The 17,663-nt window shown below is 45.6% G+C and overlaps 1 protein-coding gene across 1 annotated transcript; it reads right to left on the bottom strand.

Annotated features, from left to right (window-relative positions):
- Window positions 1-16,605: 16,605 nt before the first annotated feature.
- Window positions 16,606-17,223, bottom strand: LOC135824361 (uncharacterized). Its single transcript, XM_065337094.1, has one exon. It carries the CDS (start codon window positions 17,221-17,223, stop codon window positions 16,606-16,608), a length of 618 nt encoding a protein of 205 aa, XP_065193166.1.
- Window positions 17,224-17,663: the final 440 nt, after the last annotated feature.

Here is a 17,663-nt window from a genome sequence, read left to right as displayed (position 1 = left end):
GTTCAAAATGTGATATAAGATAAGGAGGAAGAGTAAAATACAATCATGAACAATCCACAACAAGAGGACGGAAACAAATAAATGAGAGAGTACTACAAGTAACAAATCTGAATTTGATGAAGTGTTTCATGAAAATGCCGCCATTAAGGCAAAGCACGATTTCTACAGTGGGTGCAAGAAATACCCAACCCAGCTTAACATGCATGTAAATCGATCTCAACGGAACTTGGTGAAGAGTCTGACTCGATCGAAATACCGGGGATACATTCGGTCCGTACAAGCTACGCTGTAGGACAAAAACCGCCCATCACTGTTTCAGTTCGTGAACAAATCCAAAAATCATAAAGTATCGCGTGCCATCCCGACACTCACCATTAGTTCTACGCAGCAGGCTTCTACCTCTTCAGCTAAAGCCACTGCATTGAACTCTCAGTTCGCCTCAGTGGCCGTGCCTGATGACCATTCTCTACCCATTCCCCCCATTGCCGAGGAGTCGGGTGAGGCTGACCGCCTCACATCTGTCTTTACTACGACTGCTGCCATCCGACGTTACATTCGAACGCTCCCGTCTGACAAGGCGCCAGGCCCAGACGGCATCACTAATCTGGTATTAAAGTCCCTTGCGCACTCAATAGCATACCCCTTATGTCTGATTTTCAACCTATCATTCCGCACTGGTCGTTTTCCCTCTGCATGGAAAACAGCTAATGTTATACCGATCTACAAGAAAGGGTCCCGCCACGAAGCATCAAACTACCGTCCGATATCTCTACTGTGTTTCCAAACTCTGTGAGCGCGTTTTCTACGACCAATTGTACTGTCATGTCTCGTCACGTTTGAGTTCAGCTCAGTCCGGATTTCGCAGAGGCGATTCTACCACCCTTCAGCTGACGCGCCTGGTGCAATTAGTGCGTCGACATCGGGATGCTGGAGATCTAGTCGGGATCTGTTTTTTCGATCTTGCCAAGGCCTTCGATACCGTCTGGCACCGGGGGCTCTTGGCCAAGCTTCGTGGATCATTTACTGTAGACGGCAATCCCCTGCTATGGCTGACATCTTACCTAACTGGGCGAACGCAGTACGTCACGGTACATGGGACGTCCTCAGCCGACACAATTGTACTATTCGGAGTTCCCCAGGGTTCCATCCTCGGCCCCCTTCTTTTTATCTTATACGTCAATGATCTGCCCGCAGCTGCCCCGGGCACATCACTGCTCGCAGACGACACAACGCTCCTACGGGCATCTCTTAACATCACTGGCCTGATGAGTAACCTAGCTAACGGGATTCAAAGAGTAATTTCCTGGATGTCGTCTTGGCGGCTATCGCCCAATGTGTCTAAAACTACAATTATGCTCTTTCCTTCTAAGCCTGATGTTCCGCGCCTCCTCCATCCCACTTTCCCCCCAGCCTATAGACATAGTCTCCAGCCATAAGCATCATGGCATTTTCATTGACTCTAATCTTTCATGGGAACCCCACATCGATTACATATGTAAACGATCAAGTTCATCTTTAGGAATCCTCTCTTCTCACTGTTACCATCTCCTAATCTCTTGTAAACTCCTCTTTTACTCAGCTTACCCACGCCCCATCTTGTCACCCTTATCCATTCTCTCAAACTCAATTTGTGTCCACCTCACCTCCACTGTTTCAACTGGTTTTCTTCCCGTAGCACGAGAAACTCCCTTTCCCTTCCGAAACCCAAGTCCTCCTTTCTACTTCACTCTCCCCTTTTCACTGCGTACTCTGCGTGGCTGGCACTTCCCCAAGAAGCTAAGGACCTTTCTTCCCTCCACCTTTTTAAGAGCCTTGTCGCGCCTTGACTTTGATTTTGTGTTTCTCATTTTGTTGCAATCACTACTTATCCATACCGGTTCCCTTTTTTCTTCTCCTCCCCTTCTTCCTTCCTTGCCGTGGTTGGCTAACACCCTCTCTCTTTGTACTGGCCGGTGTTATCACTGTGCTATGAGATGCTGTAATAAATAAATAAATAAATAAAATAAAAATGATGCAATGGATCCAAAGGGTCAGGGAATGTTGAAAGTTATGAGCCGTTGATATCTTAGGAGAGGGTAATTAGAGGGGGAGTTTTGCTTTCTTATAGAATTCTATAAACACATTTTGATAATATCCAAATAATCTACGTGGAGATAATAATGTTAGTATAGCTATGAATAGAATGAAGGCCGCAGACATCACGCAACTACGTTACTTGTTCGACATGTATTACTGTGTATTTTATAACAAAACATATTATTGAAACCCAGAATCGATTTTCTCGTTCCTATCATCAGTGGGAAACATTACGGAACTAAAGGACACAACAAAAAGAAAATGAAGTTTAGTACTGTAAATATAAAGGTTTCTGAAATAGCATCAAGATACAAGTGCAATAAAACCAATATAGGAAACGCAAAAGGTAACAAGATTTATATTTACAGTACTTAACTTCAGTTTCTTTTGTTGTATCCTTTAGTTCCGTACTTTTCCCACTGATGATAGGAACGAGAAAATCGATTCTGGGTTTCAATAATATTAATTTTTTGTTATAAAACACACAGTTATACATGTCGAAAAAGTAACGTAGTTGCGTGGTGTCTGCGGCCTTCATCCTATTCATAGCTACATTTTGGTAATTTCATCCTTTTGTCTGTGTAGATTTGAATTAGAGAATGCCAGCTTCTGAGTTGGATATACCGGGGCAACTGTGTACACTCGTCAAACTCACATACATGTACGGGGCCAACTGAAACCAACACAATAGGGTAGAATGGAGGTGTTAAGAACTCTGCCAGACAGAACTAAGAGAAAACCTGGTCAGTCAGTCACGAGGATCAAGAGAGGTGCAAAAATAGCTTACGCTGTAAACTAATCGTCAATACTGGAGTAGAGATAGACATAGGTGGGACGTAAAAGCCAAGTGACAGCCAATAAAATAATGAGCGTCTTACGTCCCATATGAAAATTTCCAACTGCACAAAAAACCTGTTCTAGAAACTCACAAGTTAGCTACCGTTTGGTAACGTAACAGCCTAACTGAACTGATGGCATCAAAGAAATAACTCCTGACAGTCTGAACAGGATGTGCTGACTAAGGTACTGCTAATTTTCTGCTGTATGTCGATGTGTGAACAATACAACATCACTCGCGTGTAAGATGGATAATTGTTGATATTCCCCTACCGCGGATGCTGTGGATGTGTCAGTGAGAGCTTTTGTCACTTTTCTCCCCGCAGTCAACATAACCGTACCGCGTGTGCGTGCATAAATTGAACATCCAGATCATTCTTAATTTCTTTATGGAAAAGCAATTATTTACGGAAAAGGAAAGTGCATGCTCGTTTTATTGCAACAGTAGAACTCTGCAAGACGCGAAACGTAGAAAGTACTCTGACGGCATACAGGTACATGCATGGAGCTTTGCCATAATTAATAGCTCGCGGAAAATTTGCGGTTGCCTGATTCCCAGCAATAATGGACGAAAGTGGATCTGAGCTGAGTGACGAAGCTAGGGTTCCACCAGTACCCGAGCTTATTGAGAGTATTTGTGAAGATCCCGTGATAACACGCATGCCGGGTCCAGTACAGGAGGTGTTTCACCAGTTAGGCCTAGTACAGGCGTTCTTCCTCCGTAGCCAGGGCAACCAAGACCATATTGTTCTCCAACAGTCCTGTTCACCGTGCAATGTCATGCTGTCACGTTACTCTATCAATCCTGGCACTACATTATGGCTACGCGGAAAGTCAGATCGATCTGGTCTGGTGTCCAGTATAGCAGACATCATGGGTATATTATCATTTTTTGGCGGCCTAAATTATACACAAGAAAGGGATGTCTACTGGACCACGGATGGCTTTCTTTGCAGTTCATTTGCTGCGGGATGTACACAGCCTTCCGAATGTACTGGAATCGTGAGGTTTGCTGTACAGTACCAGCTAGCGGAAGTGGATGGCGTCTGTGAGCTCACAATCAGACATATTTCGATCGATGCTAGAGAGTTCATATTCCCGACACTCGGCATTATAGAAGAAAACAGTATGCGTACTGCCCTCACTCCCATCACGGATTTCCTCGGATATTTCCTGTTATCTGTCATGTCTGTCCTGGGCGTGATTGAGAAGTCCTGATTGTCCTGAATGTCCTGTTAAAATACATGTTCATGTTTATGCATGGCCCATGCTGATGCGTGACGTCATCAGAGAATCTACATGTACATTGTACATGGAAGGGAAGCATAGCAAGTGAGAACAAGTTAGCATGGAGTTTAGCATAGCGGATACAAGTGTTTGAAAGAAGATGGCCTGTGGCCAATAAGAGAAGTGTTGTTTCATATTTTGTCAGGTACCCCATACTCATAGCGTGTCCGTCCAGGCTGTCGATATTCTCAACCTCCCGGCACACCCCCTCCCCGCCCCCTCATCGCCCCCCTCCCCCCCCCCCCCCCACACTAATCACCTCAGATACTCTGCGCAGGACCAGCGTACGTACAGCAGAATTCAGGTGCTGATTTCCCCGTGGCAGTTTCGCATTACACAATCGCTGTCTTTTACCTCATAATAATTATTATCATGAAGAGTTTTGAACATCAAAAATTGGCCTGTGAGCAACACTGGCTCACAATGTTTCACTTTTTTCACAAATTCATTTCAGATAGAAAAAAATTCAATGTTTCGGTCATAAGAAGTCATCATCAGGAAGTGTTAAACATTATTGGTTTTTATGTTTGTCTCCTGCACCACACCTTTAATCAGTAGCAGTGTAGTTAATTAAGTTATAAACCAGCCATCATCAAGGACTCATTTGTCAGCGTGTGTGTGTGGGGGGGGGGTGAATTCCCCTGCAGTGGGTACTAATCAAAAGGGCATGGAATGATTTGGCGCAATACGCTCTGGCCCAAAGAAGGCTTTTTAGCTGTGTTCGTGGTATCAAGAGTACAACCCCCCCCCCCCCCAGGCTGTTATGTACCCCTGGTGGTATATATCGAAGATTTTTGTCTGATAACACAGTTCATCGCCTAGCCCGTGACGTTATTCGTACAGTTCCGTCGTACAGCAAGAATGTCCGTGTTGGTCATTCCCTGAAAGACATGTTGGTGTCTTCTTCCCTTGCCAGTCCAGTATGCCCATGAAAAGTATAGAGTAGGAAGACGAAGAGAAGGGGGGAGGCCAGTGGAATTCCGTAAATGTATTTGCATAGAATTTGTGTTTTATGGATTTTCCACAGGCCTGAGCCTAAATCGAGGGAGTCTCCGTAATGTGAGTTTGGTATGAGTGACGGTCATTGCATGTCGCAGAATATGGTCTATTCAATGTTTTGTTCCGTTTGTTGAGAGGAGTATGCGAGCAAGTCCCAATAAGTTTGTGTGTGTGTCAGGTCAGGTTGAGTTTTTCGAGCTCAGTATTTTTTGTAGATTTCCAGTACCCCAGCCGGCATCAGGCCGGTCTGGAGCATAGTAGAGGGTAGTAGTAGTAGTAGTAGTAGTAGTAGTAGTTGGCTTTTTTACCCACTATCGCAGCCAACCGCAGGATCACAGACCATGCACTTGGACCCCCACCAACTTCCTCACTGAACCCACACGTACACCAGTTCTTTCCTACCAGAAACTCCCTTTCCACTCACCAGCATTCTGGACCACCCCACCTCACGCTCCTTTCAACAAACTGGCTTTCTGTGGTGAACAAGTGTACAGAGCTTATTTTAGTTGCTGAAGAGTGGCAGCCTGACATAATCTGCCTAACTGAAACCTGACTCGACCCAAATATTGCACTAAATATTTCGCATTATGACACGTTCCGGAGGGACAGGCACCCTGCAGAGAATAATTCCTGGACAAGCCCAAGAGGTTATAGTGGTGTCGCTATCCTCGTCCGACAAAACAAGTTTTTAAGTCTGTTGCGGCGTTGCGATCTAGCTCGCAATGGGCGCGAAGCGTTTTGGTTTCAACTCCAGCCGTATCCGGCTGCAGCTGAGCCGATCCACCTCTGCTGCAGTTATCGTCCACCTTCTGCTAAGCCAACAGATATAGCAAGGTACTGGCAGACTCTCGAAGACGTACTCATTACTCTTCCTCTTTCATCTTCTCCCGTTTTCTTGACGGGTGATTTTAACAGCAAGCACAATTCATGGTGTTCGACAGATTCAACCACCAGTGACGGCGCCGAATTGTACCGCACGCTCAGTTCATTTGGTCTTCACCAACTCGTCAACACATGCACTAACACGTCAACCTCTGGTGTCCAGGCATGCTTGGATTTAGTGTTTAGTTGTCGTGCCAATTTCTCGTCTCATGTCAAAACTGACTGTCCTCTGGGCACCTTAGGCCATGCCGTCGTGTACTGCCAGTTCGATATCCCATTGCCTCAGTCTCCCCGCGAAACCATGTCTCAAGCTCAGGAGCCTAACCCTATGTCTTTCGATCTCCGCCACGGTACACCTGCTGTGTGGGAGGCGATAACGCAGACTTAGATTCAGTACCTTGGAACTCGTTAATATCCTCAGACGTGGACAGTGCACTTCGTAACCTGCACAATGTCTTGCAGACTGTGCTGTCCAAGCACATTCCCCTTCGTGGCTCCCAAAAATCAAATCAAACTCCCTCAACCCCAGGGTCCACACGCAAATATCATCCATGGGTTTCTACAGAACTACGCGCGGCTATCAAGTTGAAGCGTGACCTGTTCAGCCTCCCAAGAAGTTCCCTACGGACTTCTTCCTCCGGAAACAAAACTTCGTGACTTTTTTACATGACCTTTCAAGGAGTTACTGTGCTCCTCTGTTGGGTCACCAATTTACCTCCGCGAGCTCCTTGAGCAGATTGCTGTCGGCACCTTCGAAGTATCTCGGCATAGCCATTCCGATGTTGGCGGACATCGCCACAATAATCTACAAGGATGCAGTTCAGGCGACTCGGGCCGTGCGAGGGCTATACAGGTTCCCGGACGTGCCTGAAGCTGCTCGTGTATGCTCAGCCGCTGATGGCAGGGCTGATGGTGGTGTTTCGTCTGGCATACGGGAGATGGCGGAGGCGCTACAGGAAACGGAAGGCGCACAGCGGGCTGCTGCACAGTCAAGGCATCGGGCTGACAAAGCATCTTTGGCCAGTTTGCACGATCAATTATCCGCGACACAGCAGCTCTTGACTGACGTTGGCTGCTCTGCCGGTGTGTCTTCGTAGCGTACGGCGGAGCCTCGTCTGGCAGACGGCACTTTTTTTAAATGCGAGTGACTTCCGTGACGCACTTTCTGCACGGTATGGACTGGAGCTCCCTGGTATACCGTCCACTTGACCTTTTGTTAACCTTCCCCGTCTGCGGGTTTCCATCTGCCCGGCACGAGAATGTGCGTGACAACCTGGCGGAGACGCTCTCCTAAGCCGTTAGAGATGTCAAGACTGAGCCACGTCTCCGGCTGCTGTCTGGCGAGGATCTGCCCAATGCCACGGCTAACCGGACTGATGAGGATTGGCTGGACGTTCGTGCCCGGGGCTTCTGGACAACGCAGCAGGACGCCTATTTTGATGTTGGGGCAACCAACCCTAAGGCGTCTGTGCTGTCTGGTCCAAAAGTACTTAACCAACTCAGGTCCCATGAACGGCAAAAGAAGCAGCAGTACGGTGCCAGGGTCACTGAAGTCGAGAGAGGCTCTTTCACCCCTCTTGTGTTCTCCACGAATGGGATGGCCGGGCGGAGTGCTCACGATTCCTGGCGACCCTTGCTGGTCGGCTCGCGGAGAGCTATAAAGACATTCGGTATTCAAGCATTGTCAGTGCCTTGTGTGTTCAGCTGGCGTTCTGCCTCGTACGGTGGGCAATAACCTGCTTTCGCTACTGCCGGTCCTCCTGCCAACGTCGCGCCCGCTCGTCGTTGTTGTTGCAGTGTCGAAAGGTTGCCGGCTGAGATCCAGTGTCCCTGAGTCAATCTGGACAATGATTATTATAACAATGGCTCAAAGACCTTAAGAGAGCATGTCTGAGAATACCAAAGTATGTGTGCAAGTGGATCTCTCCGATTTCGCTCAAAATTTGCAGGTAGGTTCCCTTTGGGGTGTGGATCGATTATGCAAAGCCCTTGAAAGAGTTTCTGAAATCGTCTTGAAAATAGCCAATTTACAAGCGCTGGCAAAACAGCCAGCTACGTCCTCAATTGGCCAGAACTATACATCGGCAGATAGTAGATCACCTCTTCTAGCGCTGAGGACATGTCCCCCATCTTCCTTTTGGGGTTTTCTTGAAATAAACTTTTTTGAATTTTTCCACTCGACCATGCTGAAATACGTCCAAGTCATACCTGCGCAGGAAAGCTCGCTACTCCGCGACGTCTCCTCAGCAATTTCTACTCCAACACTACTCCCAAGGCCGCAGAACAAAGTGTAGTGTTGACTCTGACAAGGAAAAGCAGCGGTGATCACTTGTCACTCCAAACGACAAGCTTCTCCTTGCGCCACCAATAATTTTTTGTGCGACTGTTGATGCAAAAGTGACTGAAGGCTTGAGCGCAGTTTTTGAAATTTATTGCAAGACGCACGGTGAAATCACGTGCCTTGTGACGCAAGAATGCCAAGTCGCGTGGCCCACGGCTCACGCGATTTCAGAGTCACCTTTGTCAAGTGCGCTTGTTACTCGCCTTGAACGCCCGTTGGTCTGGAAGTGAGACGATCATTTGTGGCGTCAGGGGGTGATGGACCTCGTCTTCTGGGATGCTGGCGTGGCTAAGCGGTACTGCTCCAGGAACTCTTCTAAGGTGAGGCAATGTTGGCTTGATGGAGTTTTGTTCATAGCTTGTTCGTATACGCTGTGGCGTGACTCGTTTCTAGACCCATAAATAATGTGATATTTCGGCCATTTTTGAGGGGTATGCAAATTTCAAGGTTCCCTTCAGAAACTTTTTCAAGGGCTTTGCATAATCGATCCACACCCCAAAGGGAATCTACCTGCAAATTTTGAGCGAAATCGGAGAGATCCACTTGCACACATACTTTGGTATTCTCAGACATGCTCTCTTAACAATCGATTACTTCTCTTGATATACTAGTACTCTTCTCGGATTGCTTTCTCTCTTTCTTTCTTTCTCTCTTCAGTTACTTGTGTTGTTGCGATCTTCTTCAGCTTCTGGTCTTTGTCCAAATGTCTTCCTGGACGCTGCGGGTCAACTGCTGGTTCTGGGTGTTGATCATTTCGGCCACGGTTCTTCTGTGCTTCCCTCTTCCACGTAATTCCGAATGTGAGGCGCTTCACACCAATCTCTGCACTTTGAATGATGACCGAGGCCTGACCGAGGCCTTGTACGTGTGCATGTATGTCAAGGCGCTCGCGACACATTTGACAAACTTCTACAATCATGTAGTGCATAACATTTCACAGCGCGATATTTTCTTGGACCCAGGTTACGTGGACAAAACGCAAGGATCTTTTGCACATGAAATGGCAGTGGGGATGCAACTTTACGTTATCGAAAAGCTGAACGCAAACGTGTAGTTAATTTTGTACGTAGTGTGGTTGCACCCTTACGCGCTGCCAAACGCAAACAAGACATGGAGGAAACGCAATATCAGCAAAACAAGTATTATTGGACAGGCAGGCATAGTAGAACGCTCTAAGACCAGACCATGATTGAGAAACAGAGGCTACCAGGTTCAAGTCCTGCTAGGAAGCGAAATGATATTTTCCAGCCGTGCTGCGACCCACAGTTAATTTGGGAACTCGTGGCCTGGCAAGAGCAAATCAATGATACAGTGATTGGGATTTTCAGTCTTTGACCATTTGCTGTAGGTGAGCTGATCTACTCACCTCCAACCGCTTTAGGAGCTGTATCTGCGCATTCATCCTTGATATATGAAGGGTGGTGGCGTTCCCACGGATGCGGAAAACTCGGCCTCTAGCCGAGTGTGCCACGAACCGAGATTTTTTTGTATAGTGCACACCAACAAAACACGTGTATGAAGAGGGTGCTGCACGGATGCTAAATATCAGAGAGAATAAGATCGGGGCCAGACCAGGCCACGAAACCACTGAAAACAACCAGATAACAACAACGAAAAGACTAGTTGCGCAAGCACTATGCGCCAGGCACACACAATGACAAGCGGGTCATTGATGATGGCTGGTTAAGGGAACAGCTGAGTAAAGGTGTGGTGCATGAGACAAACATAAAACGAACAATGTTCCACACTCTTCATCATAACGTTTACTAAGGGGTAAAAGACAGCGATGACGTAATGTGAAACTGGCAAGGGGAAAGTAGGATCTACACTCTGCTGCACGAACGCTGGTCCTGCGAAGAGTAACCCGGGCGAACGCACTATGAGTATGACGTGCTTGACAAAAATGATACAATTCTTGTATCCGCTACGCTAAACTCCATGCTAACTTGTCCGAAATTGCTATGATTCCGTTCCATTCAGCTTCTCTGATCACGAGAATACTGCACCCATCAACCAGGCTCATACAGGAATATGTATGTAAATTTAATTGACATTCAGAATTTCTTAATCAAGCCCAGGGCACACTTGATAGATAACATGAAATATCCGCTGAAATCAGTCTTGGAATCAGGGGGGTAACGGCTAACGTCGTCAGGTGTATAGCCGGTTGTCGGGAATATGAACTTTCTAGCATCGATCGAAATATGTCTGATTTTGAGCTGATAGCCGCCATCCACTTCCGCTAGATGGTACAGTACTGCAAACGTCACAGTTCCAGTACATTCGGAGGGCTGTGCACATTCCGCAACAAATGAACTGCAAAGAAAGCCGTCCGCAGTCCAGGAGACCTCATTGAATTCTGCAAGATCTAGTCCGCGAAAAATGGATAACAAAAACATGATGTCTTCTTTTTTGGACACCAGACCAGATCGACCCGACTTCCCGCGTACCCATAATGTAGTGTCAGGATGGATACAGTCACGTGACAGCGTGAACCTGGACGGGACACAGGACTGTTGGAGTTCAACACCCTGTTCGTTGCCATGGACACGGAAAAATAACGCTGATGTTAGGTCTAATTGGTAGAACACCTCCTGTACTGGACCCGGCATTCGTGTTATCAAGGGATCTTCACAAATACTCTCGCCAGGCTCGGGTCCTGATGCAGCGCAAGCTTGGTTACTCGGCGCAGATCCACTCGCGTCCATTATCGCTGGGAATCAGGCAGCCGAAATGTCTCAGCGAGTTATCAGTTATGGCCAAGCTCACTATACATGGACCTGTAAGCTGTCAGAGTCCTTTCGACGTTTCGAACCTTGCAGACTACTTTTGCAATAAAACGAGCATGCACTTTCCTTTTCCGTAAGTACAAGTAAATACTTCTCCATAAAGAAATGAAGAATGATCTGGATGTTCAATTTATGCATGCACACGCGGTACGGTTATGTTGACTGCGGGGAGAAAAGTGACAAAAGCTATCACGGACAGATCCACACCATCCACAGTAGGGGAATGTCAACAGATATCCAGCTGACACAAGACTGATGTTGTATTGTTCACACATCAAGACTGAACAGCAGTACATTAGCAGTCACAAAATCAGCACATCCTGTTCAGACTATCTCGAGTTGATTACTTCGTTAATGACATCAGTTCGGTTAGGCCGGCCAGTTACCAAAATGATATCTAACTTGTCAGTTAATGAAGGAGCTGTCTTGTGCCGCCGGTAGTTTTCACATGGGCCGGCAGACGCTCGATATGTTGTTGGCTCCAACTTGACTTCTAATTCGCACCTAAGCCTATTCATCTCTACTCCAGTATTGACGTGTAGTTTATTTATAGCGTAAGCTGTTTGTGAAACTCTCTTTCTCGTGACTGACTTGGCACTTCTGTTAGCTGTGTCTGGTAGGGTTCTAAACACCTCAATTTTTAGCTATTTTGTTGGTGTCAGTTTGTCACGTACATGTATGTGAGTGTGTTGAGTGTACACAGTTACCCCGGTATATTCAACTCACAAGATGAAATTATCCTTTCTACACATTCTACACGGACAAAATGAGTCATATCTTTTCTCTATGCCAGTCCCATGGCCCTATGGTCTCTGATGAGATTACCAAAAGGTGTAATAGTTCTGCTTTCTGGCGAAGTACATATAATATCTGTGACGGCGTGTACCCACTTCAGCCCTTCACATCACAAGATGTGAAGATTATCGCTTCAGGTTTCATACCGCTGCTGGGTCTCTCGATGTGCTGCCTGCTTCTTTATCCGGTGGGAATCCTGCTACAAAACTGCTTTTATCACGAATCGAATTGCCAACTCCTCAAACACCTCGCCTGGGTTTTAGATTTTTGGACGCCCACTTCCACAGCTTTATCTATCTTTTGTCCCGTTCTTTTTCTGAAGCATCTCTTACGGGCAAAAGAAACGCAATGGATGAAAATGCAACACAAATGCAACCCCATAAAACCAGAAAAGGAAAATGTAACCCAAGAAGGGAACAAAAAGCGCTATGTGTGTGATGTCCTTGTAGCGCCACTCCAAAACTGCAGCATCACCTAAGACAGAATAAAATACAATCAAAATCATAAGAATGCAATGAATATAACTAAATGCGCACTCATATCACAACCATGGGGACGAATAATGTATTCCAGAACGTTTTCTTGTTACAATTATCAATGGAATTCGTGACTGAAGAGAATGATGAAACTACAATAGGATTTATACACTTGGAGTGGAACAGCGAGGATACAAGCATAGTAAGAAAAATAGCAGAAACCTAGGAACAAGTTGCACAGGTAATGAACTATAGGTGAGGTGAGAAATGATAGAAAATTCAGCAAGTGCAGTGTGACAATGGACATGCATGTGCAAGTGTGTGTGAGTGCGAATTTACTGGAATAGCGTAATTGCGGTGACATTTTCTTCATCAAAGGAACTAAGACAAACACCACCTCACATATGCCTCTCCACAACAGCCAACTCTGAGCGCGCATTTACTGGACATTGGCATGCGGAGAAGGGAGCCGCTGATGCACATTAAGGGATCTCTTAGCAGAGCGAATGCTAACCGAGTCCGGATAGAGCACATCATTTCTCCATACTTCCTGTTGTTCTTGCCAGCCAGCATACCGCACAAACTCTTGAGAAATTGGCTGGTTTCTTGCGACGTACATCCGATCGTAGAGAGGATGAGTCGGCCATCGGTTTGCAGGTAAGTTGAAAACTTGAAATCCTGAAAAACACATTAGCTGCACGCACAAGGGATAAGGCCAGCCATTCGCTATCACTAATTTTCTCTTTTACTCTCATGTGTTTCTAATTGTCTGCATCCAACCCACAAAGACTCGGAGAAGTAGGGCAGGATGAGCTGGTATTGATCCCAACACCACTGTAATTGTGCTGCATTCACAATACTTGTACATATTTATTGTACATGTACATCCATATAATAATCTGAAGGTTTGTTAGGTTTGTGAAGAACTTAAAAATATTTTATGATTCGTGTTATCAGAAAACTCTCAATACATTCGCGGACACTGCTAAATAGGCTGGTTTTTGGTCAGAACTTATGGACCGAAATCATTCCAGAACCCACGGTTTGGCTGTTGAAGTGACTTTTTCTGGCCAGTGAATCCCTATTTTTCATTTTTCCATTTTTCTTTTTCTTTTTTTTCTTCTTTTTCTACACACACACCACACCACATACTCCGGCATACACTGGCTGTTGGTAACCACACAGGAGAATTAAAGAAAAGTCAGGAAAAGTCTGAGAAAGAGAAGAAAGACGTGTGTGACCATAATCGTCGAGAATCGAACCCGCAACCTATCGATTGGAAATCGCTGCACATACCACTGCACCATATAGGACACACACACACACACACACACACACACCCTGCAATTTGTCCTTCTCATTTTTCCATTGTTCGCTTGAACTCGAATGGTGAGCTAATTTAATTATGGATAGAAAGAAGAAGGACAAAAAGGGCACGAGTTATGACGATGATGTCAGGTCGTTGATAGTATCTTTCCAATTGGTCCAACACTCAGTGTGATGATGATTTCTAATTAAACCGGCGTTAAAATCCTAAAATATTGTTTCCTTGTTCTCGTTGTATGAGGAGTGCACTCACTTTACTTTCATCGATATTAGGTTTCTTGTCTCCACGGCGACTATTTAACTTTATATATACAGGGGGAAGTGGTCCCGTCCACCGCAAAAAGATATATCCGCTTCGCCAGAGATGAGCCGAACAACACACTGAAACCAGTGGGAAGTAATTTGGTGCGTTTTCAAAACTAGTAGCTGACGGCGATGTAGTAACACGTTGGATGCAGTAGTCAGCAAAGGTCACTCTGACACCTGATGAAAGTGATATATTTTACAAATATACCCAATGCTGTAGGCAGCATGCTGTGTCAGTTATAAAGGCCTCCTCAGCGGCGTGAGTTGCCAGCCATGGTGCAAAGGTGACACCACAGACATCTTGAAGAGACCTCGCTGCTCTATCGCCAGCGTGCTCAAACGTCAAACTTATGGATATACTCAATTTACGAATATACAAAACTTCCAAAACAAACAGTAAGACCTTACCAAGACTTGCAAATAGTTTAAACCGAATATATATTATATTAGAGTGCTTACCTACGTAACGACATCTCTCCTCCTTTTCTTCTCCATGCTCTCTCAGGCGACGAGCGCGTGGAAAAGAAGAAGAAGTAAGCTTGTTAAATCGTTCATTGAACAGCCGAATGGAATCGCTCACAACCTTTTTGAAACTTGTTTATCTGCGATCACAATTCCCAGGTAAAAACATTATTAAAAATGGCATGAGTGGAGCATGGTGATAGTTAGATAATTATTATGTTTGGTACCCGGGTTAGTAGCGCTCTATCGCACATTTTACAAGCCAGGCAGCTAGACCATGGCGGACCAGGTCCGTGAAACGTTGTTGGTACCTAAATTACCAGAGGTAGATGTAGAACAACAACGCAAGTGGTGTTGGGGTGGGGGAGCTGGGTGAGAGTCCTACCGTGAGCGCTGTATTTTAGCAGCAGTCCATTGCATGCAAACGCATAAACACACTTGAGAGGGATCAAAAGCGTTTCTTCTGTAACTCTGAGTTTCACGGTCTTAACCGATCATCAGACAGCAACTTGACTACAATTTTCAGAAGATCAGATTGATATAGGCTGCAAGCTTGGATCATAGCTTGGATCAAACACATGCATGTACATATATGCATGGCTACGTTTACAGTTTACGGTAGTTAGTGTGAAGTGCCAGTACACGTACATGTAGTTTACGTTGCATGCAGCTAACTTGATTCTCTTTGACAATCGCGAGCAGCAAAACATTTGGGAGCAGTAGCCGATAGTAAATCAATATTAAAGGAGAATTATAATAATTATTATGGTAGGTGTGCATTGATACCCGGGACAGCAAACTTCCACGTGGCCGACCCCATCTCAGATGGATTGACACTTTATAAAATTAATGATATAAAGCACGCCAATATTGATATTGCTGACTGTTTTGAACTGGCTCTAGACTAGAAAAACGGCTGTTCCTTGTGGAAAAATGTGCTGCGCTTGCGTAGTTGTTATTACTGCGATATGTTCTAACATTATTGACATGCCTTTTGTTGGCTTTTGTCTCTCTTCTATTTCATTGACAAATGCGTTAAGCCCATGAGTGACATACGAGTTATAACTAATATCATTATTATGCGCAAGCTTCTTTGAATTCTTGTGTGATGTGCCCTTGGCTTGATTCTTGCCCGAATCGAAGAATAGCAGAGTATACAGAGGAAAGTGAACAAATAAGGAGGTGAATGATGACGATGATGGAGGAGGTGAGGAGACGATGTCGGCTGCGAAGACCGTGATCAAGTGAGCAGTGCCGTCAATTGCATCAAGATCCGTGGTTTAGTGTTGTGTGTCTAGCTCGTAATTTCCATGAATCAAATATTATAAGAACCTGTACTCATTCGCATCCGACAACCAACTTTGAGTCTTCATAAAGAGTATGTCACCACCCTCTTCACCTAATTCGTACCCTCACCTGGTCAGTTAGTTGTCAAAGTTTCAACTTCTGCCCCTGTACTTTATCTTTTTTGGTTCTCTTAATTTTTCAATGATACCTGTATGCTGCTAGATTGAGTGCTAATTCTCACTGTTCTCTATTTAACATTCTATTTATTTATTTATTAATTAATTTAGACAACATTTGTTTACTTTCCTGCATATACATGTACACGTAATCTGCTCGTCTTCCCTTATTATTATTATTTATTATTATTATGCACTTACGCGTCAATGTCAGCGGTGGTAAACCGCCCACAAATTTGCACGTGCTGAATGGACTTGGGAATTGGAAAATGAAAAATAAAAATAAAAAGAGCAACGACAACAGAAATAGAAATACAATACAAGACGTACCTGCTAAGGGGCACATGACAGCATTGCTCAGATTGAACAGAGGACGCAGACACAGGATAAAGGGCATTGTCGACTCCGTTTTGAGAATAATCCAGTAAAATGGTGGCAGGTGGATGCAAATCCACGCACTAAGTTAAGAGAGGAATTTTGTTGGTATTTAAAAAAATGTTAATTACTATTACCGCAGCAGTTATGAAAAGCAGTACTGTGATATTTCGGAGCAATATTATTTGGTTTTAGTCGTAGACGCCACTATTGGACTTGCAGACGTCCTTGCAAAGGTCCTTCCACTCCCCTCTGCCCTGTGCAATCTCCCGGAGGAAGAGGAGATCAGACAACGTCTTGAGTCCCCTCCGCCCCACTCTCTGCAGGTCACGGGATAGCACGATAAGCAGAGTCATTCTTGGCCGTCCCCTCCACACTGTTTCCTTCACCTGGTAATAGTTAATCATAGCCGCCACAGCAGGACATCCGTCAGGCATGCGCAGTATATGTCCAAAGAGCCTCCATCTGGCTAGGCGAACAAAGTTAGATATCGGTTGTGCTTTGCACCTCTTGTAGAGAGCAGCATTGCTTGTAGTTTGTGGCCACCTAATACCGATGAGACTACGCACCTGCCTGCGGTGAAACGAATCCAGTTGGGCCTCGGCCACTGAAGTGGGTGCCCAGGTACCGCTGTTGTACAGTAAGACTGGCATCACGAATGCGTTGTACAGCCTCAGTCTCATTTCCTCACGCACTAATGTTCTCCGCTTCCAAAGACTGTACATTGCTCTGTAGGACGCTGTGGCGAGCTGTTTTCGCCTGGTGATGTCTTCGTCGTCACCAATCACAGAACCTAACTTTTTCGTCATTCTCCATTCTTCCGAGACTCGATCCTGCTGCCGGGTGAGTTTTGTGTGTTCGTCTTCTCTGCGTTGACATGGAGATTCCATTGCCTGAGAACTGTTGCGGCAAGAGGTTCAAGCTGTGCTAGCCAAGCAGATGAGGTACTGACAAAATCGGTGTCGTCCGCGTAGATGATGTCGATTGGTAGAGTGCTATCTGCAGGACAGCGAGGTGGGGCTGTGGCGAGGACATCGCGCAGTGCTGCGTCTAGATAGACTACAAATAGCACAGGGGAAAGTGAGTCTCCCTGTGGAGTGCCAATTGTTGTGTGGAAAGGGGTAGACTCAAAACCTTCAAGTCGAACACTCAGCGTCGTGTTAGCGATGAGCAACCTTACCAAACGTAGGTCATCCGGAAGTAAGAAGGTCTCCAAAACGGCCAGAAGTCGGTGTCGCTGAATGGTGTC

Source organism: Sycon ciliatum, chromosome 9, assembly GCF_964019385.1.
Source record: "Sycon ciliatum chromosome 9, ocSycCili1.1, whole genome shotgun sequence".
NCBI classification, from domain to species: Eukaryota; Metazoa; Porifera; class Calcarea; order Leucosolenida; family Sycettidae; genus Sycon; species Sycon ciliatum.
Note: the sequence above shows the minus strand (reverse complement) of the source record. Positions and strands in the feature narration are given on the sequence as shown.

Bases quoted from the DNA above. Each gene is read 5' to 3' on its own strand.
- LOC135824361 (XM_065337094.1), bottom strand. From the start codon at position 17,223: ATGACGAAAAAGTTAGGTTCTGTGATTGGTGACGACGAAGACATCACC.